At 44.6% G+C, this 24491-nt stretch overlaps 1 protein-coding gene across 3 annotated transcripts in view; it reads left to right on the top strand.

Moving 5' to 3' along the window:
- The window catches only part of LOC116975903 (lutropin-choriogonadotropic hormone receptor-like), a 155882-nt gene extending 153955 nt beyond the window's left edge, over nucleotides 1-1927 (top strand). For all 3 annotated transcript variants that reach the window (XM_033025279.1, XM_033025280.1, XM_033025281.1), the window contains one exon: nucleotides 215-1927. In XM_033025279.1, coding sequence (XP_032881170.1) covers nucleotides 215-1520 — 1306 coding nt within the window. In that variant the 3' untranslated portion in view covers nucleotides 1521-1927. The remainder of the gene's footprint in view (nucleotides 1-214) is intronic.
- Nucleotides 1928-24491: the final 22564 nt, after the last annotated feature.

A 24491-nucleotide genomic window follows, 5' to 3' on the forward strand; every position in this document is an offset into this window, starting at 1 on the left:
CTAGCGTGTAAGATAGTGTTAGTGTATGGGGTGAATGCTGGTCAGTGTGGACTCGGAGGGCCGACAAGCCTGTTTCCATGCTGTATCTCTAAAATCTAAATGCACGAAACTCTGACTGAAATTATCCTTATTATTTATGTTAAAAGTCACTGATTTTCAATTGCTCTTTGCTCACTGGAATTATAATACAAATGGTTGTGTTTCTTTCCTCTAGAATACAGTGGTCTGCAGTTTGTAACAAGCTCTATAACAACATCAGCTCCCAAAAGGAATCTGAGAATAGTCGGCTGCTTTCAAAAAGATCTTTGCAGATGAACTCAACATTTCCTCAAGAATATGCCTTCATTGACAATGAGGCATGGTTTGACTTAAATGACGATGAACCTTCCTTTGACTATGGTTTCTGCACAAATGTGGATGTGATCTGTAATCCAAAAGCTGATGACTTCAATCCCTGTGAAGACATTGTGGGAAAAGACATTCTAAGGGTCATAATTTGGCTAATGAATATTCTCGCTATTGTGGGGAACATTGCTGTTCTCATAGTCTTATTAACCAGTCGCTATAAACTTACAGTCCCGCGATTTCTAATGTGTAACTTGGCCTTTTCTGACTTTTGTATGGGTCTCTATTTGTTGCTGATTGCTTCTGTGGATATCCGAACCAAAGGCCGCTACTATAACTATGCCATAGACTGGCAGACTGGTGCGGGCTGTGCCTCTGCTGGGTTCTTCACCATTTTTGCCAGTGAGCTCTCAGTGTATACACTGACTGCGATCACCCTAGAGAGGTGGCACACAATAACTTATGCCATGCAGTTGGACAGAAAGCTTTGTCTGAGGCATGCCATTGTGATCATGAGTGGGGGTTGGATATTTTCATTCACTGTTGCAGTGCTCCCTCTTATTGGGATCAGTAATTATCGAAAGGTGAGCATCTGCCTCCCTATGGACATAAACTCCCCAGTCTCACAAGCTTACATCATTTTCATTTTGATATTAAATGTTATTGCATTTCTACTCATTTGTTTCTGCTACATTAAAATCTACCTAACTGTTCGAAACCCCAACTTTATTTCTACAAATAGCGATACAAAAATCGCCAAACGTATGGCTGTGCTAATCTTTACAGATTTCATTTGCATGTCACCAATATCTTTCTTTGCCATTTCAGCAGCTCTGAAAGTTCCTTTTATCACAGTGTCCAACTCCAAGATCCTCCTGGTTCTGTTTTACCCAATCAATTCCTGTGCCAATCCCTTCCTGTACGCCATTTTCACAAAGACATTTCGCCGAGATTTCTATATTCTTTTAAGCAGGTTTGGCTGCTGTGAAATGAAAGCTCAGCTTTACAGAACAGAAACAACATCATCCATTCATAATTCCAATGTAAGAAATGGTGCTCTGGCCACAGCATCTCAGTTTGGTCAAGGGATGGCTTACACAGAGCTTCAGGTAGCTAATCATCGTCGGCTGCAAGAAGCTCAATCTCAGTTCATGAGAGTCCCATCAAACAATTAGGGGAAAACTACATTATTATTTGACGGGATGTGTGATGAGAATTTGTGTTGTGAACCCACAAATAATCCAGTCCCCGGATGATCTCCAGTACCTTCTTGATAAAATATCAGAATTTATTATCCATACCGACGCACCAGGAACCCAAGCCTTAGGGTAACAACATTTTAATATGTCTTTGCAACTGTGCTCTCACCACTAAATTGTGGTGAATGTTACAGGGATGGACAGTGGTTGTACAATGTGGGATGAGCATCATTTACTGTAAATGAAAGCTATCAATTTTTTTAAAATATTCCTATGTGATTTGAATAACCTTCAGAGACTCTTTTGTCCAAACAGGTTATTAATATCATAAATGCACTTGAGCTACTTTCTCAATATATAATTTGCTCAAGGTTTTACCAGGTTTCCTTGTTATTTATAGTCTTAATGTAAATTTGTGATATTATACTGCAGTTGTATTTGGAAAAAAAATGCTCAACAAAAACTGTCTTATCTGTTCCTGAGGTTAAATGTTTAACTCTTACATCAGGAAAATCTGTTGCAATTGCAACACTTAAAAAAACATACTCAATAGTGAAGACTTAATGTTCATTACCAATCATTGATTGATAATTACCTGATCAGTGTTGTGTTTTATGTAAGTATAAGTGTCAGTCAAATGTTCTATTGTTATTGATTGAGGGTGTTACATTTTAGAGTCATAGAGCTATGCAGCACAGAAACAGGCCTTTCGGCCCAACTTGTCCATGCCGGCTAAGACGTTTATCTGAGCTCATCTCATTTGTCTGCATTTGCTCCATAACTTCTAAATCAATTTTATTTCTGTGCCTATCCAAATGTCTATTAAACATTGTATTAATACCTACCTCTACAACACACTCTGGCATCTCATCACACCACCCTCTACTAGAAACAGTTGCCCCTCAGGTCCCTTTTAAATCTTCCCCCTCTTACCTTCAAACTGTAGAGTCTAGAGTGATAGAGTCATAGAGGGATACAGTGTGGAAACAGGTCCTTTGGCCCAACTTGCTCACACCGGCCAACAATGTCCCAACTACACTAGTCCCACTTGCCTGCGCTTGGTCCATATCCCTCCAAACCTGTCCTATTCATGTTCCTGTCTAACTGTCTCTTAAATGATGGCAAAGTACCAGCGTCAACTACCTCCTCTGGCATCTTGTTCCATACACCCACCACCCTTTGTATGTAAAGGTTACCCCTCAGATTCCTATTAAATCTTTTCCCCTGCTTCCTCTGGACCTCAATTCCCCAACTCTAGGCAAGAGACTCTGTGCATCCACCTGATCTATTCCTCTCGTGATTTTGTAGACCTCTATAACCACTCATCCTCCTGCGCTCCATGGATTAGAGACCCAGCCTACTCAACCTCTCCCTATTGCTTACACCCAGTCTTGGCAACAACCTCGTAAATCTTTTCTGAACCCTTTCAAGCTTGACATTACCTTTCCTATAACACGGTGCCCAAAACGGAAAACAATATTCTAAATGCAGTCTCACCAATGTCTTATACAACTGCAACATGGCCTCCCAACTTCTATACTCAACACTCTGACTGATGAAGGCCAAAGTGCCAAAGCCTTTTTGACCACCTTATCTACCTGCGACTCTACTTTCAAGGAACCATGCACCTGTACTCCTAGTTTTAGAATTCCCTACCCTGGGAAAGAGGTCTGTGATCATCCACCTTATCTATGCCCCTCTTAATTTCATATACCTCTGTAAGGTAAGCCTTCAATTACCTGTTCCAGAGAAAGAAAATTGCCTATATTAATATACCTAGCCTGTTAAATCTCTCCTTTTAACTCAAGCCCAGCAGAGTTAAAATGTTCTGCTGTTTACTGTGCAAGTCCTGCCCTTGTTTAACTTGCCAAAATGTGACACCTTGCACTTGTCCAAGTTCAAATCCATCTGCTGATCCTTGGTCCACTTTCCCAGTTCATCTAGATGCTGTTGTAGCCTTAGACAGCCTTCATCACTTTCACCTGCAATCCCCGTTTTGGTTTCACCCACAAAATGATTCACTGTGTTAACATGGTCATCCAAATTGTTCATGCAGATGACCACACCGATCCCTGCATCACACCACCAGTCACAAGCCTCGATCTAAGCAACAACCTTCCACTATCACCCTCTGACTCCTTTCACCAAGCTAATATTGTATCCAATTGGTTAGCTCACTCTGGATCTCATGTGATCTAACCTTCCAGGTTAGTTTACCATGTTAGACCTTGTCAAAAGCCTTACTAAAGTCCACATGCACTACCTCCACCACTCTGCTCTCCTCAATTCTCGGCCACCTCTTCAAAATACTCAGATTTGTGAGATGGTTTCCCATGCACAAAGTCATACTGATTATTCCTAATCAGACCTTCCCTTTTCAAATCCTTTGAAGAGGAGTTTCATCCGGAAACGTTGTCTATTTCCTTCGCTCCATAGATGCTGCTGCACCCGCTGAGTTTCTCCAGCACTTTTATCTACCTTCCCTTTTCAAATACAGGCAAATTCTATCCCTCAGAATTCATTTCTGTAACTTTCCTTCCTTTGCTTTAGGATTTCTGTTGAGGGAAAGACAAATCAGAAAGGGTACAAACATAGAAAATAGGTGCAGGAGGCCAGCACCGCCATTCATTGTGATCATGGCTGATCGTCCCCTATCAATAAACCGTGCCTGCCTTCTCCCCATATCCCTCTACTCCACTAGCCCCTAGAGCTCTATCTAACTCTCTCTTAAATCCATTCAGTGATTTGGCCTCCGCTGCCATCTGTGGCAGGGAATACCATAAATTCACAACTCTCTGGGTGAAAAAGATTTTTCTCACCTCATTCTTAAATGACCTTCCCTTTATTCTAGATACTTTATTCTCGGTACTTGCTCTTGATTCCAATCTAATAAATTTAAGATAACAAGACTACAATCATGAATAATTTGGGAGAGATAGTTAGTTTCCAGAAATCTCAATGTAATATTCAGAAATACAAAGGAATAAGATAGAGAAGAAATTAAACATTGTTTGTAGATTTTTTAAATTGTAATTATAGAATTAAAGTTGCTTTATGTACATTTTGCAAATACTCAGTTGAATAGATTGGGATTTTTTTTTAATTGTCCAAGATTTTATTCCTGTTGATTGAAATATTTGATCAACACCTTGGATACCTGTGGTGATACATTGTCTTTGAGAATGTTGGTGTAGAATATCATGCCAGATTGGTCAGTGTATTTGCATAGGGATTTACAAAAGATTGCAGTGGTTTAGGGGAAGTTCTTGGTTTGGCTGCAGCTGCTTATGTCATGCACGATTACATTATTAACATTATTTCAATCAAACTCACCTTTCCTGATCTTGCTGTCTCGATCACAGCGGACAGACTATCAACTGATGTCTATTATAAACCTACCAACTCCCACAGTTATTTGGACTATGCTTCCTCCCACCCTGCCTCTTGCAAATAAGCTTTTTCCTACTCTCAATTCCTTCATTTCAACCGCATCTGCTCCCAAGATTAGACTTTCCGTTTTAGGACATCTGGGATGACTACTTCATTTAATAAACGTGCTTTCTCCTTTCTGTCATAGATGGATCCCTCACCCACATAGCCTCTGTGTCCCATACTTCTGCTCTTGCTCCCCTTCCCCCAGACGGAACAAGGACAGAGTTCCCCTGGTCTTCACCTTTCACCCCACCAGCCTCTGTATCCAACACATCATCCTCTGACATTTTCGTCACCTCCAACGTGACCCACCAATAATCACATCTTCCCATCTCCATCCATGTCCGCCTTCCGCAGAGACTACTCCCTCTGCAACTCCTTGGTTCACATATCCTTTCCCACCCAAGCTACCCCACCCACAGATTATTTCACCTGCAACCACAGAAGAAGTAACATCTATACCTCCTCCCTTGCCTTCATACACCAACCCCAGCAGTCCTTCCAGGTGAGACAGAGGTTCACATACACCTTCTGTAAATTCATCTACTGCACCCAGTGTTCCCGATGTAGGCTCCTGTACATTGTCGAGACCAAGCATCGACTCGGCAACCGTTTGGCTGAACACGTGCTCGGTCCACCAAGGCATACAGGATCTCCCGGTTGCTAACCCTTCTAACTCCCCTGCCCATTCCCATACTGACATTCCTGTCCTGGACCTCCTTCATTGCCAGAGTGAGGCCATTGTAAATTTGAGATACAGCACCTCATATCCCGCTTGGATAGCTTACAACTCAACAATATGAACATTGAATTATCCAATGGTAGGTAACCCCTCACTAACCCCCTCCCCCCCCCCCCCCCCACCCTTGTGGCCCATCTGGGCTCCCGCCAATTTCTCCCCTCCACTCACCCCCCCCCCCCCCCCCCCCCATCCAATCCACTCCCCCTCCACCTGTCCACCACTTTCCTCCCTCTGACTTTACAATCTTCAACTCTTCACACCTGCCCTGCCCCTTTTTTTCTTATCTCTGGCTTTTAATCCAACTATCTGCCTATCAAATGTCCCCTACCCCCTCACCTATGTCGACCTATTACCTACCATGTTTTGTAATGCCTCTCCCCTTGTCCAGCTTTCTTCCCCCCCCCCCCTCCCCCCCACTATAATCAGTCTGAAGAAGGGTCTCGACCAGAATTGTCTCTTGACCATGTTCTCCAGGGATGCTGCCTGTCTGTTGAGTTATTCCAGCAGTTAATGTCCTTTTGTGTATTAACCAACATTTGCAGTTCTTTGTTTCTGTATTTGAACACCATTGCTTTTCACGTAGGCTTGGTGAGAGGCAGCTAAATACTAATACATTCCAACAATATTACATAGAAACATAGAAAATAGGTGCAGGAGTAGACCATTCGGCCCTTCGAGTATGCACCGCCATTCAATATGATCATGGCTGATTAACCTTCTATTACTTTTTAATATTTATTACTTATTGTAAGGTAGCACTAAGGATCACTAGATGTCATATTGCATACTATGGGCCATTTAATCCTGTTACTGTTACTCTAACTCTTGTTTCCCTTGAATTTCAAATCTCTTTAATTCCCTTATTTTTTTTCTTCCTCTCAAGGTGTCCAAACCACAAACCTCATTCATACTACCAATTTATTTCTGCCTCTTAATTTACTTAGCCTTTTTTTTCAATCTTGTGGATGACTGATATTACTGTCCTCAATTTTGAACTCGGCTTTATCAAATGTTAATAATACTGCTCTGAAAGTGAATTAGCCAGAAAGACAAGGAATTTACCCAGATAATAATTAATTGAAACTTATGCATGCTTCATTGCAGGTAGTAAACATGAAAAATTCCTCATGCCATTCTTTTCACCCGTATAAATTAGTTCATTGTATAATATCCTCAGTTAACAAACTCAGTTACCAAGGGGAAATCCACATCCATGTCCACCTTCCGCAGAGACTACTCCTTCTGCAACTCCTTGGTTCACATATCCTTTCCCACCCAAGCTACCCCATCCACAGATTATTTTGCCTGCAACCACAGAAGAAGTAACACCTGGCCCTATACCTCCTCCCTTGCCTTCATACTCCAACCCCAGCAGCTACCAAGGGGAAAATCTGACGAAGAGTCCCGACTTGAAACGTCACCTATCCATGTTCTCTCCAGAGATGCTGCCTGGCCTGCTGGGTTACTCCAGCTCTTTCGTGTTGTTCCCTGTTTTCTAAACTAGCTAGTTCTATAGGTTTCCACCCATGATCACTATTCAGGGGCCTCGATGCATCTGGGTAAATACCTCTGTGAAGTGGATTACCCAGAGTCCTGTTACCATTCTGCTGAACTTGACGACTGAAAAACTCACTGCTCTCCTTTTAATTCCCTAGTTTTATTTAGTTTTGTGTCACCGGGGCAGTTATCCGAGAATAATTTACAGCATAGTCTGAAGCAATGGATCTTGAGGTGAATAAGAGGAAGTTAGATTTCTGGCAGCTGGTCTGATGTTGTCACACTTGCTGTCCACCTCTTTATCCTGCTGCCATTCAAGACACTTTGCAGTAAAACTAAATGGCTTCTCCCAGCAGGAGACTGAAGCTACAAAAGCAGGACTGCGCTTTCAAAAGGAATTGTATACCCTGAGATGTATTCACTTATGATTTCTTTCTGACATTTAATACTAAGTAACCCAAAGTGATCAAACGTGGATACGATGACAACATAAATATAAAACTAGTTGAATGCAACACTGAGGAAATTCAATATAATGTTTAGAACTTTACTTTATGTAAGTACAAGCTCTGCAAGAGAGAATGTCATTTATTCTCTTCTATTAAATGCATCATCAATAACATGTTTTAGTCGGAATCAAGTCTTGGGGCCGAATAAATGGTTAAGGTACAACTAACATTATTATTTTAAAAACTTATTTATATAAAGTTTCCTGATTAATCTGTACAAGCCCTTTTCAACTAATACCTGATAGAATTTGCTAATCTTGAAGAATCTGATATTAGGGAGTTGGACTGGTGAGCCTGTCTGCTATATGTCTACTTGCATTTTATTCAAGAATACTCCTTATGTTTATAACGGGAAAACAAGTTCACATTTGAAAATACTGGGAACATGAGCAGGTTTTTTCAGTGGATCAAAAGTGTAATCCTTGCTATGCTACACTAAACAGGGGTGAAGTCAAGATTGTACACAAATATCCATGTTAGTTTCATGGTGCTGGTAACCATGTCATTTTGGGGCAAGTTTATCCTGAGAATTTTCATCATATCAAATACCTGAAGGAGGTGACATTAATTGAATTAAGTCAAAATTGAAATCAGAATTTCAATATTGAATATACATGCTAGGTAAAATAATTGATATCACTAGATTCCCAAGCAATTATAATTAGCAAACATATTTTTATTTTCTTTCTCATGAATGGGATTTCTAATCCCCCAGTAGCATTCTGGTTGATTGACTACTGATTTTCACACGACATTGCCCTGATAAGTATGAAGGTCTGATAGACAATGTATTAAAGTACAAATTGATGAATTGGCAACAGACCTAAAAATATCTTATAATGAAGAATGACTTTTCAGAATGCCTTGAATGCAGTTACCACGGCTTAGAGGTGCTACTGTTCCCCAAAGTCATTTTTTTTCTTACCTGCATGGACAAGATTTTTAATGTAGAAGTTTAACTGTCTTAAAATATACATCTGACTAAGGAAGTTAATGTGAATGATTGCCAACTGTCTCAGTTTCCTGGCATCAACAATACTGGATTTAGTGTTGTCAGCCAGTTAAGACCTCACTGGTAAAAATCTTTGTGACAACACCTTTGTTTCGATTATTTTGTGTTTTCTAACTATTCACTCCCCATCTATCACATTTGGCAACATGGTGATGTGTTGTTGCTTTTATCTTGTCATTGAACTATCATTCAGTAAAAGCATGTTGAATAAAATAAAAGCTTGTTCAAAGCAATTACACTGGAAACCAATGTGAGAAATTGTTCAAGAGTTAAAAAGCAAGCTGATAAGCATTTATGTAAATATCTTGAATGCTCTCTAATGTCAGTGTCAGATCATTATATGACACTTCTCTGAAGCACCATTTTCTGTGTTTGGATATAAAGTATATTTTATGAAAAATTCTATCACATAGAATTTTGTGGGGTGTTTTTCCAATCCCAATAGTAAATCTTCAAAATTCTAAAATAGCATAATCTCTGACATTTCAGCGGCTCAAAAGTGATTTTCATTTTCAAATTTTAATTTGCTTTTTATCAGCTGTCTTTGAAAAAATGGCTGGAAAATGACACTGGGGAAGTAGTTATGGGGAATGAAGAAAAGGCGGACAAGTCAAATGTTATTTTTGCGTCAATCTTCGCAGCGGAAGGCACCAGCAACGTGCCAGAAATTCAGGAGCGTCTGGGGGCAGAGGTTAATGAAGTTGCTATTATTAAGAAGAAGGTGCTTGGGAAGCTGAAAGGTCTGAAGGTGGAAAAGTTACCTGGATGGGATGGACTGCACCCCAGAGTTCTGAAAGAGGTGACTTTAGAGATTATGGAGGCATTAGTGGTGATCTTTTAAGTATCATTAGAGTCAGGAGCAGTCCCAGAGGACTGGAGAATTGCAACTGTTATGGGCCTGTCCCACTTACGCGACTTTTTTGGAGACCTGCAACAGCCTATGACGGGTGCCGGCAGTCATTGAAAAAGTCGTGTAAGTGGGACAGGCCCATTACTCGACTGGTCCAGAAGGGAGCAGAGCAAAAGAGGGGAAATTGGCTGGTTAGCCTAACTTCAGTGGATGATAAGTTTTTGCGAAAGCATTATAAAGGATGATGCTTCCAAGTACTTAGAACCACTTAATAAAATTGGTCTAAGTCAGCATGGTTTTGTGAAGGAGAGATCTTTTAGAGAAGGAGGATTGCCATCTTTGTAATATAGGAACGATCCTCTTCTCCCCAAAAAAACTGAATAACACAATATATAAGAAGAACCCAATTATATATGGTACAATAAGAATTTGGAAACAAATAAAATTATCTTTAAAATTAAGAAATCTATCACTGTTAATGCCAATAGCGAATAACCCTTTATTTAAACCATCTCTTATTGATAAGACATATAACCAATGGGAAAGTCTCGGAATTAGAAGGATCGGGGATATGTACGAAATGGGAAACCTACTATCATTCTAACAACTACAATTAAAATTTAAATTGAAAAACAACCAATATTTTAAATATCTTCAGATTTGCGATTTCGTGAAAAAATATATACAAGGATATCAAAAAGTAACTCCTGACTTATTGGAAGAAGCAATGAATATTGAAGCTGACTCACAAAAATTAATATCATATTTATATAATAGTATTCTAAATATAGACCTACCATCGACAGAGGTACTTAGAGAAGAGTGGGAACGGGAACTAATGATAAAAATTACGAAGGTTAAATGGGAAAAATACCTGATATATATTCACAAATGTTCAATTAATGTAAGACATAATCTAATTCAATTTAAAATTGTACATAGATTATATTATTCAAAAACAAGATTGAACAAATTTTATCCAAATATATCCGCCACTTGTGATAAATGTCTAGCCCAAAAGGCAACTATAACACACTCCTTAGTTTCCTGCATAAAACTTTATAGATTTTGGAATGATATTTTTGAAATATTTACAAAATTATTCAAGACAAGAATGGAACCTAATACTGAAACGATTATATTTGGTGTAATGGAAGATGGGAATAAATTGAACACATCTCAAAATCTATTCCTTAACTATGGTTTAATAATAGCAAAAAAATTAATACTTGAATTTTGGAAGGGTACATCAATACCAACGCTTAAAATATGGATTGCAAGTATGTTGGACACCGCTCATCTTGAGGAAATGCGATTCCTCCTAATGGATAAATCAGACCAATTCATAATGAGTTGGTCTCCATTCGTCGTTTTTTTTGGAATCATATGGTGCAACACAATTGTATAAAATAACTGTTTCAGGACTGGACGAGGGTTGGTCAAGATTATAAATAATGATCTCCTTTTCTTTTTTATTTTATTTTATTTTCTCTATTTTCTCTCTCAACTTTCTTCATTTACTCGTTTTCTTTTTTCACACACTATATATTTCACGTCTTTCTATCCTTTACTATCTAACTTCTTTTTCTTATTCTAATCTTTTTTCAATGTAACAAAAAAAAAAAAAGAAGTTGTACATAAAATGTATTATGAAAATATATATTAGGCACTTTGGTGCCATATGACTGTACTTACTTCTAATAAAATAAAATATTTAAAAAAAAAAAAATTTATTTGAGGAAGTAAAAAGCAGGATAGGCAACGATGAGCCCGTGGATGTTGTTTACTTAGATTTTCAAATGGTCCTATGATATTGTGCCACACATGAAGCTGCTAACAAGATGAGGGCCCATGGTATTAACGGGAAGATACTAGCATGGAGAGAAGATTGGCTGGATGGCAGAAGGCAAAGAGTGGGAATAAAGGGGACTTTTCCCGTTGGCTGCCAGGAATTAGTGGTGTTCCACAGGGGTCGGTGTTGGGTCCGCTACTTTTCATGTTGTATATTAATGAGTTGGATGATGGAATTGATGGCTTTGTGCCCGTCTGCAGATGATACAAAGACAGGTGGAGGGGCAGGCAGTGTAGAGGAAGCTGGACCTCTGCAGAAGGACTTGGACAGGTTGGAAGAGTGGGCAAAGAAATGACAGATGGAATGCAGTGTAGCAAAATGTACGATCCTGCACTTTGGTAGTAGAAATGAAGGTGCAGACTATTCTCTAAACAGGAAGAGGATTCAGAAATCGGAGGTGCAAAGGGACTTTGCATAACAAGAGGTGTGAGTATAGGAGCAAAGAGATTCCTTCTGCAGTTGTACAGAGCCCTAGTGAGACAACACCTGGAGTATTTCCTCAACGCAAAAAAAACAAAGGAGATGATCCTGGACTTCAGGAGGAGACCGAAGACCTTCGTCCATCAGCCCATCACCATTAACGGCGAGACAGTGGAGGCTGTGCAGAACATCAGGTACCTCGGGGTCAACATCAGCCACGACCTGACCTGGACCGTCAACACCACGGCGACGGCCAAGAAAGGACTTCAAAGGCTTCACTTCCTGAGGTGCTTGAAGAGGGCACGTCTCCCACAACAGCTGCTGGTGAGCTTCTACAGGTCAGCCATTGAGTCAGTTCTTACATACTGCATCGCAGTATGGTACTCTGGCTGTACCGCAGAGAACAGGAAAGCTCTCCAACGCGTCATCAAGACTGCTGAGAGGATCACTGGCACCCAGCTCCCCAGTCTGGAGGACATCTACCGGACCCGCTGCATCCGGAGGGTCAAGGGCATCCTTAGAGGCAGCACACACCCTGGACACTGTCTCTTCACCCTTCTGCCCTCAGGAAGACGATACAGGATACTGAGCGCCCGCACGACAAGACTGAAAAACAGCTTCTACCATAGAGCTGTGACACTACTGAACTCTATCCCCCTCCCACATTGATCCCCCCCCTCTCTCTCACACACCCGCCAATACTCCTGTATGTTTATGGTTATAGTTAAATTTTTTAATAGTTCTTTTTTTTTTTATTGTATTTTTATACTTATATTCCTGTGCAGCTGGAGGACTGCTCCAACAAAATTTCGTTGTCTTGTACAATGACAATAAAGATTATCTTATCTTATTGTGTGCAGTATTGGTTTCCAAATTTGAGGAAAGACATTCTTGCTATTGAGGGAGTGCAGCGTAGGTTCACGGCTAATTACCGGGATGGAGGGACTGTCATATGCTGAGAGAATGGAGCGGCTGGGCTTGTGTACTCTGGAATTTAGAAGGATGAGAGGGAATCTTATTGAAACATATAAGTTTATTAAGGGTTTGGACACGCTAGAGGCAGGAAACATGTTCCAGATGTTGGGAGAGTCCAGATCCAGGGGTTACAGTTTAGGAATAAGGGGTAAGCCATTTAGAACAGAGATGAGGAAACACTTTTTCACACAGAGTTGTGAGTCTGTGGAATTCTCTGCCTCAGAGGGCAGTGGAGGCCGGTTCTCTGGATACTTTCAAGAGAGAGCTAGATAGGGCTCTTAAATATAGCGGAGTCATGGGATATGGGGAGAAGGCAGGAACGGGGTACTGATTGTGGATGATCAGCCATGATCTCATTGAATGGCGGTGCTGGCTCGAAGGGCCGAATGGCCTATTCCTGCACCTATTATCTATTATCTTTTGACTTGGGAGTGCTGGTGCGGGATTCCAAGGTTAATTTGCAGGTTGAACCTGTAATTTCAAAAATTGTTTTGGGACTGTTTTATACAACTTCTGCACCACCTTTCAATACAACAGACTATCCAATACATCCATTTCCCCATCTAATCCCCAAAGAGAATAAAACTATAACAAACTTGGCATTGAATGTACTCAACAACTGGACATTTTCAATTCCAGACAGAGGAGATTAACAAAACATAACAACCGGAGTAAAGTAATATCACATCAGCTCAGTCCCAAATGGCTTTATCCCGAAATGTTGTGTTTGTGGACTTAACATATCCAATAAAACAGTAGGCAGAGGAATACCATACAAGCTTGTATTCATTTTCAAAAGTGATATAACTCTTATAGCCAAAGGTGAAAATCAGAATTTAGGTTAAACATGCATTAATATGTTAATAAAAATGCACTCAAATCAAACACAACATTGATTTATTGAGGCCATCACAATTCCAGAAAGTGTAAATAATAAAAAATCTGGTAGACACAAAAAGCTGGAGTACTCAGCGGGTTAGACAGCATCTCTAGAGAAAAGGAATAGGTGACATTTGGGTCGAGACCCTCCTTCCGAAACGTCACCAATTCCTTTTCTCCAGAGATGCTGTCTGACCCGTTCAGTTACTCCAGCTTTAAACCAGCATCTACAGTTCCTACCGACACATAAAAAATCTGGTGCTGAGTGAAAATATTCACAGGCATTTGTATGTATACGAAAATGGAAGTGCAAGAATCTTTTCAATGGTCAAATTATAAATACTGTCACAAAGTGGTATCAGCTTTCTCAATACACAGAAAGCATGTATAAGTAGCTGTTGTAGCGTGTGTCTTGGAATAAAGCACGGAGTCGTGTTTAGAGAGAGACACTTTTTATTCTGATCCTCCCGGTTGTAGGGAAGACCAAACGAGAGAAAGATGGCACCCAAACCCCAGCCTTTAAAGCCTCCGGCTAAGGGCCGCCTCCGGACTGAACCACTCCTGTGCCGAGGGGTTCGACACTAAGGTGGCACGACCCTTGGGAGCCGCCACAGGACCCCCCCCCAGAACCAGAGGCACGAAACGCACCGGCGGGCGAACGACCCGGCCGGCCCGTGTGCGGAAGGTAGCCGCTCGTGGGGCTTGCGGAGGCATAGGTGGAGGGACAGGACGAGGGACCGGCGGGAGGACAGGTGGAGTGACAGGCGGAGGGAGCCGTGAAGGGGGGCGCCCTCGGGGCCGAGGTTGGGCAACCAGCACCGGCTGGTCAATGTCCAGGTGTGCCGGCTTCAACCGGTCGATCGACACTGCCTCCGGCCGGCCCCCCATGTCCAGGACAAAAGTCGACTGCCCGTGTTCCAGCACTCGGAACGGACCCTCGTACGGCCTCTGGAGTGGAGTCCGGTGGGCATCACGGCGCAGGAAGACGTACGGGCAGTCCCTGAGGGCTGATGGCACGTGTGGGCGAAATGTCCCATGGCGGGACGTCGGGACGGGTGCGAGCCTGCCAACTTGCTCGCGAAGGCGCTGTAGGGTGGATGAGGGCGTTCCCTGCTGCCCCGGCGCCGACGGCACGAACTCCCCGGGCACCGTGAGTGGCGACCCGTAAACGAGCTCCGCCGATGATGAGCCCAAGTCCTCTTTGGGAGCAGTCCGGATGCCCAGCATGACCCACGGCAACTCGTCCATCCAGTCCGGGCCGGAGAGTCGTGCCTTCAGTGCTGCCTTCAGCTGCCGGTGGAATCTCTCCACCAGACCGTTAGCTTGCGGGTGGTAAGCCGTGGTGTGGTGTAGCCGCACCCCCAGCAAGTGAGCCATGGCTGACCACAGCTCGTAGGTGAACTGTGGCCCCCGGTCTGAGGAGATGTGCGCCGGCACCCCGAAGCGAGCAATCCAGTGCGCGGACAACGCACGAGCACACGTAGCCGTTGAAGTATCGGTCAACGGAATGGCCTCCGGCCACCGCGTGAAGCGGTCCACCATTGTAAGCAGGTGGGTGATGCCCCGGGACGGCGGGAGAGGCCCTACAATGTCTATGTGGAGATGGTCGAACCGCCGGTGAGGTAGACCAAACTCCTGGAGCGGCGCACGGACATGGCGCTGGATTTTTGCCGTCTGGCACAGAATGCAGGTGCGAGCCCAATGGCCAACCTGCTTGCGCAGACCGTGCCACATGAAACGAGCGGCCACTAGTGCCGTTGTCGCCCGGATTGATGGGTGAGCCAGTCCGTGGATCACCTCGAACACCCTCCGACGCCAGGTGGCAGGGACGATGGGGCGCGGCTGACCGGACGACACATCGCACAGGATTGTCACTCCCCCAGGACCGAGAGGGACATCCTCAAGGCGGAGGCCGGAGATGGCAGTCCGGTAGGCGGGCACCTCATCGTCCGTGAGCTGTGCCGCCGCCAGAGCAGAATAGTCCATTCCGGGCGCCACCTCGAACACGGCGTTGATAGCGGGCCGGGACAATGCGTCGGCCACCCGGTTGTGTTTCCCCTTGATGTAGCAGATAGATGTCGTGTACTCCGATATATAGGCCAATTGCCGCTGCTGTCGTGCGGACCAGGGATCGGAAACCTTCTGCAGGGCGAAAGTGAGCGGCTTATGGTCGGTGTAGGCGGTGAACGGGCGGCCCTCCTGGAAGTAACGAAAATGGCGCACAGCCAGGTACAGAGCCAGGAGCTCACGATCGAACGCGCTGTACTTGGTCTGCGCACGGTTGAGGTGCCGACTGAAGAAGGCCAGGGGCCGCCAACCTCCGCCCGTCAGCTGCTCCAGCACAGCACCAACCGCCGACTCCGAGGCGTCCACCGTGAGAGCAGTCAGGGCATCTCCCCGCGGGTGTACCAGCAGTACGGCCCGAGCAAGGGCCTCCTTCGCGCCGTCAAAAGCTGCCTCCGCCTCGTGGGTCCACTCAACGCTCTTGTGCTGCCCACCCGCCAGAAGTTGATACAGGGGCCGCATGATGTGGGCCGCGGATGGCACGAAACGATGATAAAACGCCACCATGCCGACAAATTCCTGCAGGCCACGCACCGTGCGTGGGCGGGGAAACCGGCGGATGGCGTCGACCCTGTCAGGCAGGGGAACCGCGCCTTGCGCAGTCACGCGGTGGCCGAGGAAGTCAATTTCATTCACCCCAAAACGGCACTTGTCCAGGTTGATGGCCAAACCATGCTCGCTGAGCCGCTGACAGAGCTGCCGAAGGTGAGTACAGTGTTCCTGTTGCGAGCGGCTGGCCACCAGGATGTCGTCCAGGTACACGAACACGAAATCGAGGCCGCGACAAACCCCGTCCATGAGGCGCTGAAAGGCCTGTGCTGCGTTTTTGAGGCCGAACGGCATCCGAGTAAACTCGTAAAGCCCGAATGGCGTGATGATCGCCATCTTCGGCACGTCATCCGGGTGAACTGGGATCTGATTATAACCCCGTACCAAATCCACTTTGGAAAAAATCGTGGCCCCAGCCAAATGGGCCGTGAAGTCCTGGATGTGGGGTACGGGGTATCGATCCGCTGTTGTTGCCGCGTTCAACCGTCGGTAATCCCCACATGGTCGCCAGCCCCCGCTTGACTTGGGGACCATGTGGAGTGGGGACGCCCAAGGGCTGCTTGAAGGGCGGACGATCCCCAAGGCCTCCATCGTGCGGAATTCCCGCCGTGCCAGACGCAGTTTATCTGGTGGCAGTCGCCGTGCTCGTGCATGGAGTGGTGGGCCGGTAGTCGGGATATAATGCAACACTCCGTGGCTGGGGGTTGCTGATTGAAACTGCGGAGTGAGAATGTCAGGGAACGCAGCCAAGATACGTGCAAATCGGAAGTCCACGGACGCCAGTGGCCGTCCCACTGGTTGATCCACACGCAACGTGATCGGCTCCATCGTAGTGGCGTTGATCAAACGCTGACGTCCGACGTCCACCATGAGGGAATGCGCCCGGAGGAAATCGGCCCCGAGCAATGGTTGGGAGACGTCGGCAATGGTGAAGCTCCATGAGAAATGGCAGGAGCCGAGCACGATGGGAACCATCCGCAGTCCATATGTGCGGATGGGGCTGCCGTTCGTCGCGGTGAGGACGGGCCCCCGCTTACCGGAACGAATGTCGGCCAGCGAAGGGGGCAGGACGCTGAGCTCCGCTCCTGTATCCACGAGGAAGCGGGTCCCGGAGTGCCGATCCCAGGCAAAAAGGCGATGAATTTGGCCGGCCGCCGCGGGGACTATTGGCAGCCGGCCCAGGCGTTTCCCGGGAATGTGCATGGCTGGCGGCATTGTTGTGCTGCAGCACCCCAGCGTTGATGGTAGTAGCACCAACGTCTCCTGTTGGAGTCACTTGGAGCTTGCCTGCTCCTGCTGGTGGTGCCTGCCGCTTGCTGGCGCTGGGCTGCAGGTGCAGTACCCCTCACTGCCGCTGGGGGCAATCGTACGGGCCGTCGGGCTGGAGCTGTCACTCCTTCCACATCTCCCCCGCCCCACCGGGGGAATTCGGGAGCTGCTGGGGTGACATCATCGGCGTACCTGCTGACGGCGAGCGCGTTGACGTCATCAGGGCGCGTCGACCTCAGCACGACCCCGTCTCTGCTGACGCCCAGCGCGCTGACGTCATCAGGGCGCGTCATCCACAGGGCGTCGGCGCGCCTCCCGAGGGCCCGAAGGTCGGCAAACGAGACGTCGGTGAGCTGCAGACGAATGTAGGCCGGCAGAAGATGCAGGTAGGTATACTCAAACATCAGGCACGGCGTGTGCCCGTCTAGTAGAGCCACCATCTCCTTTAGGAGGGAAGATGGCCGCCGGTCGCCCAGGCCCCCCATATGCAGGAGCCTACCTGCCCGCTCCATCCTACTCAGTCCGTAAATCTGGAGCAGGAGCTCTTTCAGGCCGAGGTATTTATTATTGTCCGGGGGGTCTGCGAGGAAGTCCGTGACCTCTTCAGCCGCATTGGTCGAGGGCTCCCACCAGGTAGTAGAAACGGGTGGCATCGACCGTGATGCCCCGCAGGTTGAACTGGGCCTCCGCCTGCTGGAACCAGATGAGCGGCCGGGTGGTCCAGAACTTGGGCAGTTTAACGGAGACCGCGTCCAGAGACAGGGCCAGGCCGGCCTGTGAGGAGGTAGGGCTTTCTCTGTTCTCCATCATGACGCCAATGGAGCGTCGGGGTCACCAATGTAGCGTGTGTCTTGGAATAAAGCACGGAGTCGTGTTTAGAGAGAGACACTTTTTATTCTGATCCTCCCGGTTGTAGGGAAGACCAAACGAGAGAAAGATGGCACCCAAACCCCAGCCTTTAAAGCCTCCGGCTAAGGGCCGCCTCCGGACTGAACCACTCCTGTGCCGAGGGGTTCGACACTAAGGTGGCACGACCCTTGGGAGCAGCCACACTGTGTTATTTTAGACAAGACAACTTATACTTTGTGGCATTTCTAACCGAGGAAAATATTACTGCATAAACCGTGAACACATCTCATGCAATCAATGACCCTACAAGATGCAAAACAAACTAATATTCTCTAATATACTTCTAAGGTGTAACATTGTGTACTGCATGTATACATTTATCTAAAACCAAATTGTTCGATTTTATCCTTTGTGAGTGCTTATTGCACCCCTCAATTTCTCAGCCAGTCCTGCATGTGTGCAGTGGGCAGGTGCAGAAATGTTAAATAGTGTGCAACACAGATTTTGACAATGCTTTCATAAAATGTATTTGTAGAATCATGGCCCCTGTACCATGCAGGGTCCACCCGTACCAAAACACGCCTTGACTTGAAGGTTGAGACCTCGTTTGATGCTATTTAAAGGCCAACATTACCTAGTCCAATAGCAATAGTGTCAAAAGGGTCCATTGTCTTGCTGGTGTGCCCTCCTTGCTTGTCGCACACTTTCCCACCGCCATCCTTAATGTCCATTGACTGATTCATCCTTCCATACTCATCACTCCCAGATCCCTGCCTGACTGCACTCCGATTGAAACAACTGAATTCCACCCCAGAAACTCATAATCAAAAATTGACCTGCTCTCCCACAACCTGGGCAGTCACGGTGGTGCAGCGGCAGAGTTGCTGCCTTACAGCGAACGCAGCGCCGGAGACTCGGGTTCCATTCCGACTACGGGTGCCGTCTGTACGGAGTTTGTACGTTCTCCCCGTGACCTGCGTGGGTTGTCTCTGAGATCTTTGGTTTCCTCCCACATTCCAAAGACGTACAGGTTTGTAGGTTAATTGGCTTGGTAAATGTAAAAATTGTCCCTAGTGTGTGTAGGATAGTGTTAATGTGCGGGGATCACTGGTCGGCACGGACCCGGTGGGCCGAAGGGCCTGTTTCCGCACTGTATCCCTACACTAAACTAAACTAAACCTGTCTTGATTACATCTCTGAAAATTCCTGGAACACAACCTCATGACACACTGACCACACCAGCATCAAATCTTTTGCAATCTCAACTATAAATAGGTGAAAACCTCTGTGTGAGGTTCCTTGGGCCTTAGGTTTAGTTTAGTTTACTTTTGAGACCAGGAATCCCCGCACATTAACACCATCCTATACACACGAGGGACAATTTTACATTTATACCAAGCCCATAAAACCTACAAGCCTGTACGTCTTTAGAGTGTAAGAGGACACAAAAGATCTTTGAGAAAACCCACGCAGGTCACGGGGAGAACGTACAAACTCCGCACAGACAAGCACCCATAGTCAGGATCAAACCCAGGTCTCTGGCGCTGTAAGGCAGTAGCTCTACCACTTCGCCACTGTGATGCATTTTTAAAACTTTTTTTCCTAAAGCCAAAAAATAGATTTCATATGATTTGTGATAGATTTTCCCTCTCCCCAGCCCCATGCGTCACTACCTCAGCCCACCTGTCCTTGCAATGAACATTAGACAGAGCTTCAGATAAATTTCACAGTATTATTACATGCATTCAAAAGGTCTGGGTGATAAGTTTTAAACAGAGTGCATAGTATGCAATGAAGAATATTCGGCCAATTATACTGTTTACCAAACTAGCAGGGAATAATTGTGGCCTTCATTAACCACCTACTAACTGAGAATAAAAGAGTAAACGTATCATGTCATAGGAGACCGTGACATTATTAACATTAACATTAACAACCTCATTAGCTTTAGTGTTCAACTTATTACGATGCGCCCTTTGTAGCCTCCAGCATAAACACTAACCAGCAACACAATCTTTTCCAAAGCAAAAAATAAATTACTGGAGGATCTCAGCAGGTCAGACCCATTGAGTTCCTCCAGCAGCTTGATGTTTGCTCAAGATTCTAGCATCTGCAGTCTCTCGTGTCAAAACAATATTTTCCCAGAAGAATTCATTGTGTTACAGAGGTTTTTAGCCCAAATTTAAAATAACTGAATATACTTTTAACATGATAATCAGTCCTTTAAGATTGCCACAACAGTTATGTTCCAGACATATCGTGCTACAATCTTCCTCAAACACAGCATCAGCCACTTCTTTGAGTACACCTTATGCTTATTCAGAATTCACGACAAATACAATTTCAAAGAAAAGATTACAAAACCTCAGGATCAGATAACTCTTACCAGAATGTTATCGCAATTTGGGAATAAAGATGATACATTCTATCAGACACAAACTATTTAACCTTATTCAACTTTAAAGAATTAAATGAACATTACAAACTGCATTACTGCAAATTTCAGAGGTAATTCCATCACTGAGTATCCATGCGGATGGGCTGGGTCCAACTCAAGTAACCTGCTTCTGTTATGTAATTTCTTCATAATTATATAAATTAATCAGTCACAATATACATAAACACGTAGTGTCTCTTTCATAAATCCCAGATTATCCAATACTACACTGCCAGTTCAGAAGCAATTGTGAGAAATTGGTTCCCAGTTTCTCACAGAAAGCTCTGGCATACATCCTTACCACAATGCCTGCTCAAACTACTCATGCAGGGTCACGGAGGCACAGCCTTTTCCTAAGGGTAGGGGAACTAAACCTAGAAGGCATAGATTTGAAATGAGAGGGGACATATTTAAAGGAGATCCAAGGGGTTTGTTTCTCACACACAGAAGCTGGTGGATACATGGGCAAGCTGACCACAGGAGGTGGTAGGAATAGGTGTGATTGCAGTATTCATTTGGACAGGTGCATGGATAGGAAAGGAAAGGAGGAGAGATAGAGAGAGATTGGCCAAATGTAGGAAAATAACATTAGCCTAGATAGCCTGAATAAGTCTAGCAGAAGGATTTATTTTGGTGCTGTACTACTCCATAAAGTGTCCAAACTATATTACAGAACAGTTAGTATATTGAACAGGATTCATGTCTTAACTATCAGGACAAAACAACTGCTGGTGGAAGGTTAGCCGATCCACAATGTGTCAGCTGCTGCAGCAAGTATCCATCAAAAGGTTTGCTGTGGGTTTCAATGACCCCATGGTAGGGATCAGTGACTTGGTGCCAGCCAAGCCAGATAAAGAGTAGGTATCAGCTTCAGCTTCGTGTACCCGGATCGGAGTTGGGACTTTGAAAATGGCACCAAGACTTGGCGACTCTTGCATATGGACTCAGTGGGCTGCTTCTATGCATTCTGTACTTTACCTGGGATTGTATGTCTGCCAATAATTTTACTGAACTGTCTTGATAAAAAAAGAATTTCACTATACCTAGGTACATGTGATAGTAATGCCCCTGTCCCACTTAGGAAACCTGAACTGAAACCTCTGGAGACTTTGTGCCCCACCCAAGGTTTCTGTGCGGTTCCTGGAGGTTTTTGTCAGTCTCCCTACCTGCTTCCACTACCTGCAACCTCCGGGAACCACCTGCAACCTCCGGGAACTGCATGGAAACCTTGGGTGGGGGGCAAAGTCTCCACCCAAGGTTTCCGTTCAGGTTTCCTAAGTGGGACAGGGGCTTAAAGAACCATTGTTCAGGTGATGGCTGAAAAGAAGGTCCATCTGCTGTTCTGCTGCAAATTCACAATTGAAAACATTTGTTGTATGCATCTCATTGTAATATAATGCTAAAATATATCTCCTATATTATTGCTATCCTAATGCGATTGGGAACCCCCTCCTCTAACTTTGCCCCACCTGCCTCTTTTTCTTTTCCTCTGTTACAAATTGTCATTCCCACCCCTCCCCCTCCCCAAACGCTTCACACCAATCACCTCTCGCCTCATCACTCCCTCTCTCATCTATGTACAAGTTTTCTCCCTTCTCCAATCTCACAACCGAAACATTCACATTCACTTTCCATTTTCAGATTGAGTCTTTGAGCAGATTCTTTGTTACTCTGGATTCCAGCATCTGCAGTCTCTTGTGTCCATAAGATCAAACGTCTGTACAAGAGAGAGAGCCATACATCATGGAAACAGTCCCTTCCTTGTCACATACAGTACCCCTCTAAATGCTTCCTATCCAAATGTCATATATATCCCTTTTTATAGCTTCCTCTGACAGGCCATTCCAGATATCGACTACTGGACTACTAGCAAAGGCTGCTTCCGGGGTCTATCTTAAAGCCCTCCTCCTCACCATAAGCACTGGGTAGGGAATGTGAGACTTCACTTTATCCCTGTCCTTCGTGATTTTATATATCTCAGTAAGGCTACCCTTCAGCCTCCTTCTCTACAAAGAAAACTCCAGCCTCTATAGCCTCTACCTATAACTAAAGCACGCAAGTCTGGGTAACATCCTTGTGAATCTCTTCCGCACTCTTTCAAACTTAATGGTCTACTTCCTTTAGCTCTGCAATCAGATTGGCAAAGTACTCCGGATGTGGTCTCACCAACAACTTGTACAGCTGTTTCACGATGTCCCAGCTTTTGTACGCAATACACTTCCCAAATGATGCAATCATGCAAAACACCTTCTTCTCCACACTGTGCACCTGAATTGCCACTTTCAGGGAACCATGCACATGTTCTCCTAGATCTTACCATTTTACAACACTCCCCAGGACTTATATCCTTATATGTAAGCACCACCTTGATTTGACACACCAAAGTGCAACATCTCACACTTGGCATAATTAAATTCAATTTGTCATTCCTTGGCCCACTTTCCTAAATGATCTAGATCCTGTTGTAAACTTAGATATCATAGAGTCACAGAGTGATATAGTGTGGAAACAGGCCAACATGTCCCAGCTACACTAGTCCCACTTGCCTGCGCTTGGTCCATATACCTCCAAACCTGTCCTATCCATGCACCTGTCTAACTGTTTCTTAAACAATGGGATAGCCCCAGCCTCAACTACCTCCTCTGGCAGCTTGTTCCACACATCCACCACCTTTTGTGTGAAAAAGTTACTCCTCAGATTTCTATTAAATCTTTTCCCCTTCACCTTGAACCTATGTCCTTGATACCCCTACTCTTGGCAAGAGACTCTGTGCATCTGTTTCCTTCTGCACTACCCTCTATATCACCAACTTTTGTGTCATATATAAATTTACTAACAATGTTAACCATATAGTTATACAGTTTGTTAATGTAGATAACTAACAACAGTGAGCAGGGCACTGATCTCCATGGCACACCATTGGCCTCCAGTCAGGAAAAAACACACCTGCATGATTTTCCTTTACTTTGCCTGACAATCAATTTAATGTCCTCAACCAGAATATATTTAGCATAACCAATGTTTCAGCATATTTATAATTTTGCTAACCTGAAAGGTTCAGAGTAAATTACCTCTCCTAGTATTTATTTTGGTGGATCTGCAAAGGATAGAGTTTTGTCACTCCTATTACGAGAAAGAAAGCCACTCACAAAAATCTAACATTATAGTATTAAATGTACAATAACTATAGTTCCAGAACAAGTCAATTTGCATGAAATGACTTGCACGTTGGATTATCACACAGTCTCCGGATAGCAATAATAATTTGATGTAAAAAGTACAAACTACACTTCCATTCTGTCATTAATATGTGGAATTAGCAATTAGGTGGGACAGTCTGAAGAAGGGTCTTGACCCAAAACATTACCTCCTTTTCTCCAGAGATGTTGTCTGACCCGCTGAGTTGCTCCAGCTTTTAGTGTATGTCTTGGGACATTTGCTCAATTCAATACGAGCTATTCTTAAAAATAAAGTGAATGCTTTAGGTTTTTCTAAATTATGTAAATAAATCATCGTATCAACTTGATCTATTTTATTGTTAGTTGTCGCAATATTTTTCTAACCTATTCATAGGAATGGAAGGAACAGTTGTGAAGCATTTTATTCAATTT

Source organism: Amblyraja radiata, chromosome 8, assembly GCF_010909765.2.
Source record: "Amblyraja radiata isolate CabotCenter1 chromosome 8, sAmbRad1.1.pri, whole genome shotgun sequence".
NCBI lineage: Eukaryota > Metazoa > Chordata > Chondrichthyes > Rajiformes > Rajidae > Amblyraja > Amblyraja radiata.